Source organism: Somniosus microcephalus, chromosome 14, assembly GCF_052327205.1.
Source record: "Somniosus microcephalus isolate GS21.2 chromosome 14, FLI_Smic_1.0, whole genome shotgun sequence".
NCBI lineage: Eukaryota > Metazoa > Chordata > Chondrichthyes > Squaliformes > Somniosidae > Somniosus > Somniosus microcephalus.
The window spans coordinates 89,813,499-89,831,086 of record NC_141000.1 but is presented as its reverse complement, the minus strand read 5'-3'; the positions used below and the strand labels follow the sequence as shown (position 1 = coordinate 89,831,086).

The 17,588-nt window shown below is 42.4% G+C and overlaps 1 protein-coding gene across 4 annotated transcripts in view; it reads left to right on the top strand.

The window, feature by feature from the left end:
- bbx (BBX high mobility group box domain containing) overlaps positions 1-17,588 on the top strand; it is a 204,674-nt gene that overhangs the window by 162,011 nt on the left and 25,075 nt on the right. For all 4 annotated transcript variants that reach the window (XM_086006906.1, XM_086006908.1, XM_086006907.1 and 1 more), the window contains 4 exons: positions 6,183-6,381; positions 8,430-8,497; positions 10,001-10,081; positions 11,335-12,088. In XM_086006906.1, the coding sequence (XP_085863032.1) occupies positions 6,183-6,381; positions 8,430-8,497; positions 10,001-10,081; positions 11,335-12,088 (1,102 nt within the window). The remainder of the gene's footprint in view (positions 1-6,182; positions 6,382-8,429; positions 8,498-10,000; positions 10,082-11,334; positions 12,089-17,588) is intronic.

The following is a 17,588-nucleotide window of genomic DNA, read 5'->3' as shown; positions in this document are numbered from 1 at the left end:
AAGTGGGGTGTTGTTTTAATACATGTTCAGTGAAGTATGGAAAAAATGTCATTACTACCATACTTTGCTTAGTGAGTTTCATGTTTGTGGGCCGTGTAATATTTTCCTCTGGTGACCATCCATTTTGCCTGTTGCGGTATACTATAGTAGCTTGCACCTACACTCAATGTATTCATTCCTGTTGACTTCACTTAAATCTAGCTCCATTAGTGAATGCATTTATATGTTTTGCTTTATTTTCAGCCCAAGTACACCAATACTGTGTAGTGTATTGCAGAACATTTTATTTCAGCAATTTCTTGAATTATGTAAGGTAATAGCTATACATAATAGTTTACATGTTGGAAACCCTTTCATCATATTTCAAACTTAATGTGACAATGTGTGACAAAAATTCTCATTTCATGATTAATTCATCCTACATAATGAAGTCTTGTAGCAATTGAAAGAGGATAGAGCAATATTTAATAGCCTATGTCACACCCTGGCCTTTTGAAGACAGCGCTGACTAATAAATCAAGCAGTGTACATACCTTTAGAGGCAGAAAACACTACCCTGTGAGGTGGTTTTGTTGCCTACCTCTGGAGGCATTGCACTACTGGCAGCAAAGCTAAGTGGCTGTCATTTCATTCTGCTTGTAGGTGGGTTGAGCTCAGTTTACCTGTGCATGCCAGAAATATGACGTCGACATTGTTGGATTTAGGTGGCATTTCCCGTTAACGAGGGAGGCCCATAATCAGAAGAGGAGAGTTTAAAAAATTTTAAGAGAGTTGGCTGGAAAGCAGAAAGCAAAGATTAGGAGTAAAAGGAAATTTCTTGGACTTGAAAGATATGGTCAGTGATGTTCCACAGTGGCCTGGGGTGGGGGGGTGACACTTATTTATTATGTACATAAATTATCTGGATTTATGAACTAAGGGAACAAATATTGAAATTTGCTGATGATGCCAAATTGGGGCATATGGAAAATTGTAATGAGGATTGTGAAAGATTGCAGGAGGGCATATTGTACCAGGTGGTGATGTGTAAGCCTGAAAGATGGTATTGGACTGGGACGTCTAGAACATTGAAGTGACAGGCATCGCAGAAACTGCCTTATAGGTCCTTCCACCACACTGAAGGCAGATGTGCATCAAATAGCTGATGAGGAGGAAACTTTGAGACTTGAAATTGCTGCTGCTTGAAGGTGTTACCTGGAGTCTGGGTATGAGGAGATGTTTTCATATATCCAGGGGTTGGTGTTACCAGGATTGGGTTGCAGAGAGGCTAACAGCTACTAAATTACCTTCCCTTCTACAGGTGAAGCATTATTTAATGAGGTATGATGTGTGTCCATGCTCTCGGGGATACTGTCAAAGCACTTACACATTTCTGGTGAGCTGTGTTGTTCACCATGCCACTCATGCGCTGCTTGTACCCGCTGTTGGCCTAGTGAGCGATCAGACCCATGTTTGTCAGTTATCCAATGACCAATTCGTTCTCTAGAGTGGGCTTGGGGGAAGATATCTGGGGTCAAGATGACATGCTTGTTGATGGGCATTCAGAACCAAGTCCATCCTCCATGGCAGGCAGTAACACAAAGCTCCTGTGCACTACCGATGATTGGCTGACTAGTCAAGCTGGCTCACTAATGGAACCATGGAGAAGTGGGATTTTTTCCATTTGCCCCCAGATAACCCTGTAGGCCAAATTCCAAATGCGTAGGGTGGTTGTAGTTGAACAGAATTTGGAAGCTAGACAGTGATCTGTTCTGGTAAGTTGCATTGGTTTAGCCAGGTAAACTCGAGCCATACACCTGTACAAACTTGGGGGCCCTAAACTTCAACTGTGTAAATCTACAACTAAGCTCTCTGGACTTAGTGAAATGGAATGTGTCCCTTTTGAGGAGAGAGTGTGCATTCCGCATTGGTCGAACAGAAACTCTAAAGATGGGTGTGGATTTCTTATTAGCTTGAAATAGAGGCCTAGAAATTCAGTTGGGCGCTGCAAGCTTTGCGCCCAGTTGCCGCCTAAAGAGGGTTTCTGCACCAGTATAAGAGGTTGCGCTGATATTCAGCGCTGCGGTAATGGCGGCGGTAGCTGGTAGCGCTGCGCCGACACCGATGACGTCATCGGTGTGCGCAGTGCCCCGGTACCGCCCCGCTTCCAGCCCAAACCCCATATTTAGTTGCGGCCGCCTCTTCTGCAGCGGCCGCAAACAACGTTCGTGAAACGGGGCCGTACTGCTGCGCTACTGGGGCGCTTTAAGGTGGAGGTGCGGCCGGCCGCTTTTTCGGCGGCCGCCTGCCCGCACCTCCCTCCCCGGCCTCCTCCACCACCCCCCCGCGGCATTGGTGGCTGATTCCCGTGAGCCCGGCACTTCTCCGTGGTGCCGGGCTCATTTGCTGGCAGAATCCAACGGCGATCTCACGGCTGCAGGCAGCTCCTCCTTAAGAGAAGGAGGAGGCCTGCAGTACCCCAGCCTGCCGCACCGCATCGGGTGGCGCAGCGGCAGCTGGAGCGCTGAAATTCACTTTCAGCGCCCCAAGCGGAGGCGGGCACACCCTGGAACAGCGCCCGGTTCCGACTTGGGGCGCTAAAAGTGAATTTCTGGCGGGTGCAACGGGCTCCGCGCGCAGCGCTAACTTTTGGGCGTTAGCCTGCTGGCGGGCCTTAACTGAATTTCTAGGCCAGAGACACTTAAATGTGTTGATGAGTTTAGACATGTGTCCGACACTCGGCTGCTTAAAATAAAAAGAGTTAATAGACAAACAAAGCAGCCAATTTGCACACAGCAAAGTCCCACAAATGGAAATGATGAGCTAATCTGTGTTCATATATAGGAATTTCTATAAACCCATTTGTAATATCCTACAGTTTTAACACAGAGGTTACTTGGTAGTGTTGGAAGATTCTAAAAGTTCAGACATGTTCACGTGTTGAGATTTTTCTTACTTGCTGAGGATTTTTTGTTAACATGCACTGACAGTGATTGTTTAGCCCTTTTCTCATTGTGTTATGGATTTGCTCACTGGCATTATTTCACTGATGAGTTATAATTTTAACTAATATTGGATGTCTTCTGAAAAGCTTAAGCGGTTGCAATTCTGCAAAGGGTAGTTCGACTGTGTTTTGATTGTTTTGTGCAAGGCTTAATTTTTAAGTTTCAAAGTAGGAAGTGCACAGCAGGACACTCAACAGCGACATCTAAAGGAGAAATTTAGACTGACGAATGAAAGGTTACACTCAAAATGTTAACTATTCCTCCAAATATGCTGATTAACCAGCTGTGTGCTTCCTTCATTTACATTTTTTTCCATATTTCCAGGTTTTATTTTTCTACGTTTATCATAAGCAGCAAGCATTTATTTACTCAGTTAGAAAACTGAACTAGTAAAGTTGACACTGATGGACAAAAGCAAGCTGCATTCTGTAGTTCTATATATTTCTTATACAATCAATAAATATTCTAAAAAGAAAACTGCTGTATGTCTGATTGATGTGCTAGCATGATGCTAAGTCTGAAGTGATGCGATTTTTCATTAAATGATTTGGATAGAGGAAATGGAAGGTAATTCTCAGTTTTTGTCAAAATCTTGGAGTATCTATCTGTGATTTGCACCCCTGTTAATAATTTCAGATCAATTACCTTTTGGATACTAGATGCAATTTGGAGGTTTTCCAAAATATACTCATTTTACTATATTTTTCCATTCTTCCTAATACCTTGATTTTTTTTTTAAAATACCGTTTTACATATAGTATGTGTGTGAATCTGTCACGGTGTTACACACAGTTAACTCAAAGGATATGGCGTTTCAAGGTTACAAGTGTTTTGTTATTAAGGTAATTAAGGCCAGTAGTGGGAATAAAATTTACAAACATTATAAAATCATGGTAATTTATTAAATGAAGGGGAGTAGAGGAAATACATTCTACTGAAATGTATTTACTTTTAAGATAGGTGGCATCGGGCATTTATTAATTTAACGATTGGACAATTTATAAAGGGGCAGCAATAGAAATGAAATTTATAGTGATACAACTTTTTAAAGATCTGTGGCGTCGGCTATTCATTTATCTCAAGGTTGGGGCATTGTTGATTTATTTCTTTAAGATTAGGGTTCTATTTATGAATGGGCTGCAATAGAAATGTAATTTAGAGAGATTTATTTATGGGGAAAGATGAGCTTTGGGGAGAAATATTAATGTTTTAAGTATTGAGTATTAAAATGTAGGAGCAGGTAGAAACTTTGTTGGAGGAATGCAGAGCTATTTAATTATTTTCAGCAATGCATACAATAATACAGTTCACAGATTTTCTGATGGCGGTCAAGAGCTCAGTATGCAGGAAAGAAAAAAATCAAATAATGCTCCACAGGAGAGAAAATGCCATAAAAGCACCAAAAAACAATTTATTTTTGAAGCAGGGTAAGAACTTTTTTTATAGAAAGCAAGATGGCATAGTGACAAGCTAAAATATTGTCTCGATGGTGGCAGAAAACACTTGTACTATTTCAGTTTCCTGAATCTTCTTGTTGATATTCACCCCCCAACAACCCCCTGCATTTTAGCCAATTTTAGCTTGGCTTTTTTGGGTAGAGATATAGGGGGGGGGGGGGAGTACTGGCACAATGGGTGTCATGAGGGTGAGTTTATGACCAGTTGGAGGAGAATTGGTTGGTGGAGGGGACACTAATTAATTTGGAAGCGGTCGAGCTAGTTTCTTCAACTTGATTTATCCAATTTCTGAACTGGGTGTGTTCATTTGGCACAGTAAATTATTAGAATATGTTTCCCAAAGCAACAATTAAATAAATTGTTTTACTGTTCCCCACCCCACCTGTTTCTATCCTAAGCGTAGCACCACAAGTGGTAGTAGCCCACTTGGTACTTTGCCCAAATGATCATTGATGGGTGAGCTTGAACAGTGACTGCTGGTGGGTTGTTGGATCGTGGGGATCATGGTTAAAGCTGACCCTGCCATATTTCAGGATCCAAACAATTCAGAAAGGGTCACTGGTTAGAGACCAGAAACTTTTTTTCCCCACAGCCTGGGGATAGTAAAGTGAATCATCGCACTTGCACAAGTGATCTGGGTTAGAATAGGCTAATTCCCTGCAATCTGCTTTAACATTGGATTGGCTCTGTGTGGACACTTGGAAGCTACCGTCTGTGTTCTGAGTCTTGTTACAAGTGGCTTAAGTACATAAGAATGCATGAATGGCAAGTTAATTCACTTCATCACGTTCATTTCTTCAAACAGACCATGTGCAACTTGTATTGTTACAAACTGTATCTAACTTAAGGGGTCATTGGAAATCTGTACTACAAAAATGATTACCAAGATCACACCGCTCACTGGAATATAAATCCCTCAGTATCTGTATTCCTGTTTGCTACACCTCTTTGTACTTGCTGCTGTTTGTTGGTCATTGACTAGGCTTATATTCACTAGAGTTTAGAAGAATGAGAGGGGCTCTCATTGAAACTTATAAAATTCTAACAGGACTAGACAGACTAGATGCAGGAAGGATGTTCCTGATGGCGGGGGAGTCCAGAACCAGGGGTCACAGTCTAAGGATAAGGGGTAAGCCATTTAGGACAGGGATGAGGAGGAATTTCTTCACCCAGAGAGTGGTGAACCTGTGGAATTCTCTGCCACACAGGGCAGTTGAGGCCAATTCATTAAATATATTCAAGAAGGAGTTGGATATATTTCTTGAGGCTAAAGGGATCAAGGGATATGGGGAGAAGGCAGGAACAGGGCACTGAATTTGGATGATCAGCCATGATCTCATTAAATGGCGGAGCGGGCTCGAGGGGCCGAATGGCCTACTCCTGCTCCTATCTTCTATGTTTCTACGACTATGAAATGTCATAGATGATTGCAACCATTAACATGAGCTAAAAGTTTGGAATTGACTCAGTAGCAAGGAATATAAGACTTGTCGGACTGTGCTTCCAGCTTAAATATCTGTAGTAAAAAGCCCAGTTCAGAGTCCTCTGGAGTACATATGTTAAATTACTGCAAATTACACTCAAAACTATGCTTTCTGAAACTTGTGCTGAGGTTTATCATGATTAATCATTTGGGAATTTTTCTGTTCTTGGGGTAGTTTGTTGTGACAGCAAGCTTGTAGTGGTTTAATATGGCATTTGATTGTTTTTGTCAATAACTCCTACTGTTTCTTTTTCTCAGTACAAGGATGCTTTTCTGAAGGCCAATCCTGGTTACAAGTGGTGTCCAACAACCAACAAGCCGCTGAAGAATCCATCACCTACTGTCACAACAAGGAAGAAGCTGTGGACGTTTCCAACAGAGCCAGCAAAGGACTTTCCCATCACCAAAAGGGTGGTAAAGACTGAGGAAATGCCACAAATCAACTTTGCCATGGCAGGTAGATAATCCCATTGATGATTTAAAAGGGTTCATCATTATTTTACAATCTCAGCAACTAGGACATCTTTGTTTTAACAAACAATCCTGTTCAAAGTTTTGTTCTCTCCAGTTCTTGGTTCATCTTTCCTTCTTCAGCATGTCCTACTCCTTGGAACCTGGTGGGTGACTTGTCCCCAGATTTTTTCTCATGGCACTTTGTAAGTAGCAACTGACTCCCCTCTCTTTCCCCCCAACCCTCCATTAACTTACTGGGCTGAATGGCTCCATTCCACACTACACCATGCATTTACCCATTATCTATCTAATGTTTTAAAAACAATGGGGGAGAAACTGGCCCATGTCACACCCGATTCCTGGGTGCTAAATGAGTGCTTTTGTGGGTTGAATTTCCATCAGCATAACCCCATGCCCAAATTCTCGCCCGCCAGAAGTCCAGCGTGCTATGTGCTTTGAATATGATAATTGGGGCCCTGTCACCAGTTATAGTACCCCCCCCGCTCCCAAATTCAACAGAAACTGGGCACATGCTCCACTCAGTTTTTCCAGGTCTATTGCAACCTAACCAGTGGTCCGGCTCGGTGTCCGATCTTGCGAAGGCCCCAACCGGCGAGCTGCATTAGGATGTGCGATTGGCGCACTGGTTTTATGGAAATGAGGTCTGAGGCCCAATTCAGAGCGAGCCTTGGGCCGAGGTATGCAGCGCGTGTCCCAGGTGTGTGGCCCACTTCGCCAGTTTTAAATGGGAATCCAATTTCTCAGCCTGTATGTCAACACTCCAGACGTCATACCTTGTTACGGATGCAAAACTATTTTTAGGATCAGCACATCCCAGTCTCTACAGTTCCCTAATCATTTGTGAGTCAACTTTGAGCTTGATTTTACTTAAATTTAGATCCTTTTTAAACTTAAAGATTCCAATCTGACCTGTAGTCGGCTCAAGCATTCATTTCAAGAATTCAGTGCAATTACACTTTGTAGCCTTAAAAGGACACACATGTATATTTTATCAACACAATAATAAATTCTGCATTACATTTAAGATCATTAAAGTTGTTTATTCCCAATTTTCCTTTACGCCACCCCCCCCATAAATTCACAGATTTTTTTTCGAGTTGGTGGACCAACAAAAATCAATTGTCAAATTTCATAGAAAAATTTATCTCTTTTTTGCTGAACATCAGATCCAGTGAAGTGTACGTAACTCTGGAGTCGATTTTAAGTGAGGGGAAAACCCCCCAGAGAATTCAGGTGTTTATGTTTTGGAACCCGGATTTTGCCCCAGTTAGCTTGCTGCTTTTAAGCACTGACTTTTTTGGAATTATTTTGGTAGAGGTGAAAGGCGTTTATTTTCAGTGACAGCCCTACTATTTATAAATGTCTGAAAATGATAGATGTAAAACATCAGCCAATGGCACAGTCAGTATTAGAAAGCTGTTCACTCATGGGGGCATCACAGCTGATCCAATCCTGTCGTCACCTGATGGACACACGCACAATTTTCTAATGGGGATCGCTAGATTGCTATCATGAGCGAGAACCTTGGGCTCAAATTTCCCCTCCCTAATCCAGGGCGGGGAGGCCAATTGTAGTGCACGCCCACTGCTTTCCTGGCTAAGATCTGCTAACTGAGCATAGACCAAGGATATAACTTGAGGTCTTTCTCATCTATATGTATCATGGCTGCCGTGTTTGTCTACATTCCAGCGGCTGCACTTCAAAGTATTTCATTGTACGTTTAGAGCTTTTGAACATTTCTTCGAGATATGATGAGGTATTGAAATGGAAATTTGTATGGCTCAGAACTACACCAATCCAGACTATTTACCCACTGAGCAATCAGGAGAATCCTTGTTCAAAATAGTACATTGTAACAATATTGGCAATACATTTTTTAGATTTTTCTTTGTAAGATGGTTGTTTACTGACTGACTTGCAGTTGTTAATTGGGTAACGTTTTATTGCCTGAACTGCATCCAGTTGTGACAGATCGTGTAATGGGATTACTTCAGGAATGAATAACGCATGCAAAAATCTCTTTACTAATAGATCCCACTCAAATGGGAGGACTCAGCATGCTGCTCTTAGCGGGAGAACATGCCTTGACAGCCAAGGAGGTAAGTTGATGGGATGGGCTTTGACATCATTATACACACATATATTCTATTGGTTTCATAACTTCAGCTAGTATAATAAAGTTTTACTTTACTGCACTTAAGTGTGTATTGCTGCAATGTTCATTGCCTTGTTAGTTCTGCCTTTTACTTGGCAACTTAAAATTACAATGAGGATAAGTAAATGCGTTCATTAATCTGAATAGTGAAGGGCAAGCTTGGCTTATAGTGACAGAAAGACAGTTGTTTGTAGGTCAATTCATATTGAACAAAATATGCTCTTGGTAAATAAACCCGTAGGGCTCAAACATTTCTTGCAGATCTAATTCTATCTTATGACACTCCTCTGCCTAACCACCCACCCCCTAGTCAAATACATCTACTACATTTGAATATTTGTCATACTGTTGAAATCCTGCATTGTTTATCATTGTTCACATTAAATAGAAACTCCCATTCGGTTGTCACATGCTCTTTTCCTATTCCACTGCATATAAGGCCTTATTCTGGGTTGTTGCCTTTAGTTTTTTTCTCTCCTGCTATTGGCAGCAGATCTCTTGTCTCTCACACCAAAAAAGTTTGTAATTGTTTGTTGGAATATAAACTCAAATAATCTCTTTACAGCCATAGAGCTTGTTGGGAATAATGTATTTGTTACTGAATTTCTCCAATTTAGTTGGCAAGTTCAGTCTGTAGGTGTTTGCACCAGTGTCTGGGATTTGTGATCAATCGCGAATTGTGCTTAACTCTGGATGTGCCCTTTATTGGAGAATACTTTTCTGCTGGAGATGGCTTGTCACTAGCCAACAGAATGCTCATTGATTCAGGCAGGATTGAGGATACCAGTGTAGAATGATGTTTGCATTGTGTATCTGATAGTGTTAGCCACATTGTGGTGCTGTATGCAGTTATTTATGCAGGCTCTACAGCTAAACTTTTGCACATTGATCTATTTGACCACTCTTCATTATCTTAAGACATTAGAGAGCATTCAATGCTCCCCCATTGGTGGGTATATAGACCTTTAGAATTATAGTTTGATTTAATTATAGGATCTGAGTCTGACTGTTTCCCAATATTTTCATGTTTTAAGCATTTCCTAGTGACGTCACCCACTTCCCATTTTGTACCTTAGTATGAATTTACTAGTCTTGTGTAATCACTCGCAAGTGGATACGCTGCATTTAATTATGTAGAAATATTGCTACTTATTATAAATTCTACTTGCCAAACTGGAAAGGTACTGGCTAAATAGTAGCAGGCAGCAAATTTTGAACTCTGCCCTTAAAGTCATCCTCGGTTCCGAGGGACTACCCAAGAAGAAGACTAACAGAATGTGAAATTTAGCACCCATTTACTCAACCCTGATGGTTAAATGCTCAAAACTTAATAAATAAATTTTATTTTGGTCACAATTCTTTCCTCTCTTGCTCCCAGAAATGTAATTGTTACAGTAAAGGGTATGGCAGTTCAGCTGAAACTGATTTATTTTATTCCCTCATGCAGATTTCCTCCAATACAGCACAGTCAGGGGTCCCTGACTCGACAAAGCAGTGTGGGAATTCAGCGTTGTTTCAGTTAGCAGAGGTATGCTTCCTGAGACTGGAATAATACATAAAGAAATACATTTATGTTAATTCTAGAAGTGGCTTGGAACTTCTACAGGCCACCGCTAGAATTGCTTGCTGTGGCCACTGGAGTGAGTGTGTGAGCTTATAGTGAATAAAACAACTCGTGAATAATGTTTAACAGAAAAATAAACCACGCTGTCAGTATGTAAACCTCTCGCCTTTGAGGCCTTTGGGCTATATGGTTCAAGTGAGAGTGCGCATGTGAAAAGCAACATAATCTTGATTATACAAAAAACGATTTAAAATACAATCCCAAACAATTCACAATACTCTGCAGTTGGTAGCATGCTGGATTGGTATTCAATTTATCAACTCAGCTACCAAAACGGAGTAAACTTTTGGTGCATTTTGAACATTCAATATTTATCTCCCAGTGCTTGTGGGTGGACTTGGATTGTGGAATTGCTGATGCATACACTAAATGTAATGAGGCATCAAATTTCGTCACCCATGGATGAATGTTTATAACCGCTGCTGACTCACCTGTGATCACAAGGGCTTGAAGAGAACAGGTTATATTGAGAGGTGCGCCGGTCCAATCTCCGCTAAATCATAGGATGAAGTTCCTGTTTCTCCTCCAGTTCAGTAGCTAAGTAAATATTTCACTTGACGGTGACTCTAATTAGACATGAATCTTTTTTACCCCCTTAAAGTGAACCACACCTTTCAGAGCTCAGTTCTAATTCCTCCAAGTTCAGACAGATGTCATTTAGCACTCATCCCAGCATCATTTTGGGCAAGACTTTGTTAGTTCTAATGGTGGTATTAAAATGCCTTGATGTTACCATGGCGTTAATTAGAATCAGTGGCAGCCACATTGCTGTTTAGCTGTTTGCATGCTGTGTTGCCAACCCTCCAGGAATACGGAGTCTCCGGGAACTGAAGATTAATCTACTGGACGCTACTTTGAGCAACCCAGGGGGGAAAAATCATGGCAGTAAAATAATTAATTGTTTTTTCATTTTCTTTGAACATTTTAATTTTAGTTATAAAAATAAAAGATGGAAAAAATAAAGTCTGTTTGGGTGGGGCGGTTAGAGATGGGAGGTCATGTGATGAAACCGCCAGGAATACATACAACCAGAGTTGGCAACCCTATTCGCATGCTGTCCCCCAATATCTTAAGTGGCAGTGAAAGTTTTAGGTTTTTTTTTCTAGTCTGATCCTCTGAAAATTCTGTTTAATTACAATGTATGTTTTTTGCTTCAGATGTGTTCGGACCGGTTGGTAACAGAAGGTGTAAAAAATGAGCCTACGACAGGTACCTCAGAGGATGGGCACGTGTCTGAGGTCCCCACTGTTAATTCTGGATTAGGTACAAAGAATAATGATGATATTAAGCCACAGGACTGGATTACTAATGACAAACCGTCGTCTTTGTTAACTGACACTTCTGTGACAAGTCTTAACAAAAGTGAAAAAATTAAAAAGAAGAAGAAGAAAAAAGTTAAACTCGAATCTACCAAAGTTGAAAAACAGACATTTAAAAAAAGCGGGAAAAAACGGAAATCATCAGAGTCTGACATGGAAAGCTTAATGTACACTATTGATGCTGTTGCTAAGGGTGACTGGGGCACTGACAAGCCTTCAGGAAGCCCAGTAAAAAGTGGACGATGCTCAGCAAAATCAACTGAAGATCTGTTACACTCTGTCTCTAGCCCACCAAAGAAAAAAATGAAACCAAAACAAATAAAATTACCTACTGAAAAGGTTTCAGAACTCAACAAACACTCAAAGGTTTCTGACCCCGAGAAGGTTACCATCAAAACTGAAACTTTTTCTGTTACTGAGCAACCACTTTCCCATAATGCACTAGGTGAAGTGAAAGCTGAAAACAAGGAAATCAGTAAAAAAACAGAAGCCTCTGGGTCCAGAAAATCTGAACGATCGTGTAAAGGTGCTCTTTATAAGACTTTGGTGTCAGAAGGCATGTTGACATCTTTACGGGCTAATGTTGACAGAGGTAAGTGAAGAGATTCTAAATCACAGATTTTACAAGGTACAGTAGCTCAGCTTGAATGTGCAATTTGTCGGGTTATTGATGTTTATTGAGGGTTATTGATGGACTAATGCACTACACAATGAAGTGAAGAATGTGATGTATGCTATCAGTTAATTTTTGATCTCAGCTGGAGAGGCAGACGCAGAAGTCAGGTACTTCTCCACAGTGAACAGTCAAATTCAGAGGGCGAGTGCTATCTCATGCTTCCTAATATCTGTTTGCTGAGCAATGTGGATAGATAACAACCAAAATAGGATGCTTCCTTGGGGTTTTAGTCCGGGTGTAGTGCATGGCATGTAGGTGGGGGGCATGAGAGAGTGTTAGAAATGTAGGTAATGGGATGAGTTGAGACATAAATTATAGATGGGGCACATGCACTATGTTTCCATTGCAAATAGATCAAATGTTGAATTGTGCATATTATCTATGTCATAATACAAATATGCCATTTTTTCTACACGAGTGCATACAACATTCACACATTGACCTTCTGACACCGACGTGGTATTGAAAGTGTTTAAAATAATTGTCTAAAGCTTTGCTCCATATCAACAATGTGTGCCCTGACCTATTCCATGTTTAAAAAATGACCACCAGTTTCAGGTCTGTGATTTTGGCCAGGCTAGATAGGATTACATAGGATGTAGCACAGAAACGCCATTCGGCCCAACCAGTTCATGCCGGCGTTTATGCTCCACTCGAGCTCCCTCATGTCTTTCCTCATCTGACTCTATCAGCATAACCCTCTATTCCCTTCTCCCTCATGTGCTTATCTAGCCTCCCCTTAAGTACAGCCATACTATTCGCTTCAACCACTCCCTGTGGTAGTGAGTTCCACATTCTCACCACACTCTGGGTAAAGAAGTTTCTCCTGAATTCCCTGTTTGATTTCTTGGTGACTATCTTACATTGATGACCTCTAGTTTTGCTCTTCCCTACAAGTGGAAACACTCTCTCTCTATCTACTCTATCAAAACCTTTCATAATTTTAAAGACCTCTATTAGGTCACCTTTCAGCCTTCTCTTTTCAAGAGAAAAAAGACCCAGCCTGTTCATCATTTCCTGATAGGTAAACTCTCGCATTTCTGGTATCATCTTTGTAAATCTTTTTTGCACCCTCTCCAGTGCCTCTATATCCTTTTTATAATATGGCAACCAGAACTGAAGCTATTTAAGCGAGTATCCCACCTATATTGACATTACACGTTGCATAGATTGTATAATTAAGGCACTTTTTTATATGAAGAGACCAGCGGTGACCTCTGACCCGGAAGTACTGGTGCTGATTTGCCCCATCACGCCGGCACAGCACAAGGCGGAGAAATGACCGAGACCAACGTGAAGGGGGAAAAAAAACACACACACGGGGAGACACAATGCTCACAAACCGAGCCGCCTGCCCCCGGGGGGGAGCCAGGAAGGGAGGGGGGGTGGAGAGAGAAGAGGCCCCAAAACCATCCTCCTCCCTCCCCCCAGCAAACAAAAGGCAGGAGAGCGTTTGCCGCCCGCTGCAGGCTACGAACCCTCCTCCTGGCTTTGGCGTCCGCTCCCCCACCACCAGCACCACCATCGATACCTTCCACCATGCGGGGGGAACCGTCGAAAAATTCCCCCTCCCCCGAGGGAGTGAGGTGGCGGCCGGTGGAGTGAGGTGCCGGGAGGGAGGAGGCCTCTCCTCCCCGCCTTAGGCCCGCTCCCGCCTTTAAAAAGGCCTTTTTTTCCCTTCCCCCTCGGTTTAAATAAAAAATGAGCAGCCCATTTGGCGGCCTTCGCCTCGGGGCAGCCGCCCGATATTATTGGTATTTTCCTTTTACAATATACAGTAATACCAAATGCAGAAAACTGAACTGGAAAGCAGATTGTCCAGCCCTTGGCACCCTTCGGCTGGTATTATTTCTGTGGGGAGTTAGGTGTGTCTGACTGCATGATGAATGGAGCTACGAGTAGATTATTTGACTTTATGGAAGGTACCTTTAGGCACAAAGAAGACCATATAAATGAGCAAAACACTTTGGAATCCTGTCTTAGCTATATTAAACCTTCTTTCAGCTCTTTCATTCCAAACTTGGAGTACTGCTAGCTTTTACATTGCAGCAGGAGCACAGCTTGCAATAGGCTGAAAAAAATGGGGGGGGGGGTGCGACATGGTTATCATAGGAGTGCGAGGAGGACACCAGCTGAAACTCACTACTGGGGGGCGCAACAAGCCGATCAGGGAGTCATCATCTTAGGCAATCCTTCGGAACCGAGGATGACTTGCTTCCACATTAAAAATGAGTTTGCAGGTGACTGATGAGTCCAATGTGGGACCTACAGTCTCTGTCACAGGTGGGGCAGACGGTGGTTGAAGGGGCGGGTGGGTGGGTGGGGTGCTTGGGTTGACGTGCGCTGCCTGCGCTTGGCTTCCACTTGCTCCCGGCGAAGAGACTCGAGGTGTTCGGTGCCTTCCCGGATGCTTCTCCACTTTGTGTGGTCTTGGGCCAGGGATTCCCAGGTGTCGGTGGGGATGTTACACTTTTTCAAGGAGGCTTTGAGGGTGTCCTTGAGGGTGTCCTTGAAGCGTTTCCTCTGCCCACCTGGAGCTCTCTTGCCATGCCGGAGCTCTGAGTAGAGTGCTTGTTTTGGGAGCCTTGTATCGGGCATGCGGACAGTGTGACCCGTCCATCGGAGCTGATTGAGCGTGGTCAGAGCTTTGATGCTGGGGATGTTGGCCTGAACAAGAACACTGACGTTGGTGCGCCTATCCTGCCAATGGATTTGCAGGATCTTGTGGAGGCAGCGTTGGTGGTACCTCTCCAGTGCTTTGAGGTGCCTGCTGTAAATGGTCCATGTCTCTGAGGCATACAGCAGGGCAGGTATCACTGCTGCTCTGTAGACCATGAGCTTAGTGCTGGGTTTGAGGTCCTGGTCTTCAATCACTAACAGGTGTAATGCCTGCAATATGTATTTCCTCAATTGGTGGCGCTGTCGTTCTCTGGCTGATTTCTGACTGCTCTCCCCAAAACTTGGCTCTCCCCTGCAAACAGTTCCAGCTTAAAGACATTTTTAATGCTTGTCAATTTAAATGTATTCTGTTCAGTTATGAAATGCAGCTTTTGCCACACTTGCGGCAAAGTAACACCAACAAGGGGAGCAGATCCAAGGAATTTCACAGCCAGTGTCTTCTAATAGGATTGGACTTCATATTGAAACCCCAAAGTGTAAGGGAACAGAATTAAAACAGCTAAAGTGATAAAACTGTGCAAATATTCTTGGCTACCAGCTATATCTACACAGATATTAATTATGCAAAAATACTGTTTCTTGCAAAGAGTGGGATATGAATTTCCGCATGAGACACGAATCTACGAAATTCAGCACAAATATTTTGGGAACCTCTGGTCTAAGAGATTTTCTTGAAATCTTAAGCCATTCTCTATTTACGCCTATTATATATATATGTAGCTCTGCTCACTTAATGTTAATTGTAAATTGTGATTAAAAAGTTACCTCAGCGTCACTCTCCCACATCCAACCCTCAGCAGGCATTCAAAAAGTTGCAGTCTACGGAGACATTGTACCTCTTCTAACCTCCCACCCTTTCACAGAGACACTCCGCCTCCTCCTCTTAATCCTCCCAGTTCAAACTGGCACTCTTCCCCATATCTCCCCTCAGCTCAACCTGACAGTCTTCTTTCATCAACACTTCCCCCGCTCCCATCGAGAAGACATTATTTTCCCTTTCCATGCTTCCAAAAGCTATATTGACTGGAATTTAATGCGTTTTAGAACACAATGTTGAAAAAAAGCCTTTAATATTTAATAACGTTTGATAAGATGATGTTCTTGCCACAAGGATGTGTAAGTTTTCATTTACGCAAACCTATCCATGACTCAGAGACTAGGGTACTGAATTTAAATAAAGGAAACTACAATGGTCTGAGGCGCGAGTTGGGTAGGATTGATTGGGGAATGTCACTCAAAGGGTTGACGGTGGATAGGCAATGGCAAACATTCAAAGACCGCACAGATGAACTACAGAATTGTTCATCCCAGTTTGGCATAAAAATAAAACAAAAAAGGTGACTCAACTGTGGCTAATGAGGGAAATTAGGGATAGCATAAGATCCAAGGAGACGGCATATAAATTGGCCAGAAAAAGCAGTAAACCTGAGGATTGGGAGCAGTTTAGGATTCAACAAAGGAGGACAAAGGGATTAATTAAGAAAGGGAAAATAGAATATGAGAGTAAGCTTGCAGAGAACATAAAAACTGACTGTAAAAGCTTTTATAGATATGTGAAGAGAAAAAGATTGGTGAAGTCAAGCGTAGGTCCCTTGCAGTCAGAATCGGGGGAATTTATAATGGGGAACAAAGAAATGGCAGACCAATTAAATACATATTTTGGTTCTGTCTTCACAAAGGAGGACACAAATAACCTCCCAGAGATGTCGGGGAACATAGGGTCTGATGAAAGGGAGGAACTGAAAGAAATCAGTATTTGTAGGGAAATGGTGTTAGGGAAATTGACGGGATTGAAGGCCGATAAATCCCCAGGGCCTGATAATCTACATCCTAGGGTACTTAAGGAAGTGGCCCTAGAAATAGTAGATGCATTGCTGATCATCTTCCAACATTCGATGGAATCTGGAACAGTACCCATGGATTGGAGGGTAGCTAATGTTACCCCACTATTCAAAAAAGGTGGTAGAGAGAAAACGGGGAATTACAGACCGGTAAGCCTGACATCGGTAGTGGGGAAAATGCTAGAGTCCATTATAAAAGATGTAATATCAGAGCACTTGGAAAACCGTGACAGGATCGGACAAAGTCATCATGGATTTACAAAAGGTAAATTGTGCTTGACTAATCTACTGGAATTTTTTGAGGATGTAATTAGTAAAATAGATAAGGGAGAACCAGTGGATGTGGTGTATTTGGACTTTCAGAAGGCTTTCGATAAGGTCCCGCATAAGAGATTAGCGTGTAAAGTTAAGGCACATGGGATTGGGGGCAAGGTATTGACTTGGATAGAGAACTGGTTGGCAGACAGAAAGCAGAGAGTTGGAATAAACGGGTCTTTTTCCGAGTGGCAGGCAGTGACTAGTGAGGTACCGCAGGGATCAGTCCTTGGACCCCAGCTATTCATTCACAATATATATTAATGATCTAGACAAGGGAACTAGATGTAATATCTCCAAATTTGCAGACAACACAAAGCTGGGTGGGCGTGTGTGCTGTGAGGAGGATGCCGAGAAACTACAGGATGATTTGGACAGGTTGGGTGATTGGGCAGAAGCATGGCAGATGCAATATAACGTGGATAAATGTGAGGTTATCCACTTTGGTGGCAAAAACAGGAAGGCAGATTATTATCTGAATGGCAATAGATTGGGAGAAGGGGAAGTGCAACGAGACCTGGGTGTCCTTGTGCACCAGTCGCTGAAGGTAAGCATGCAGGTGCAGCAGGCGGTTAAGAAGG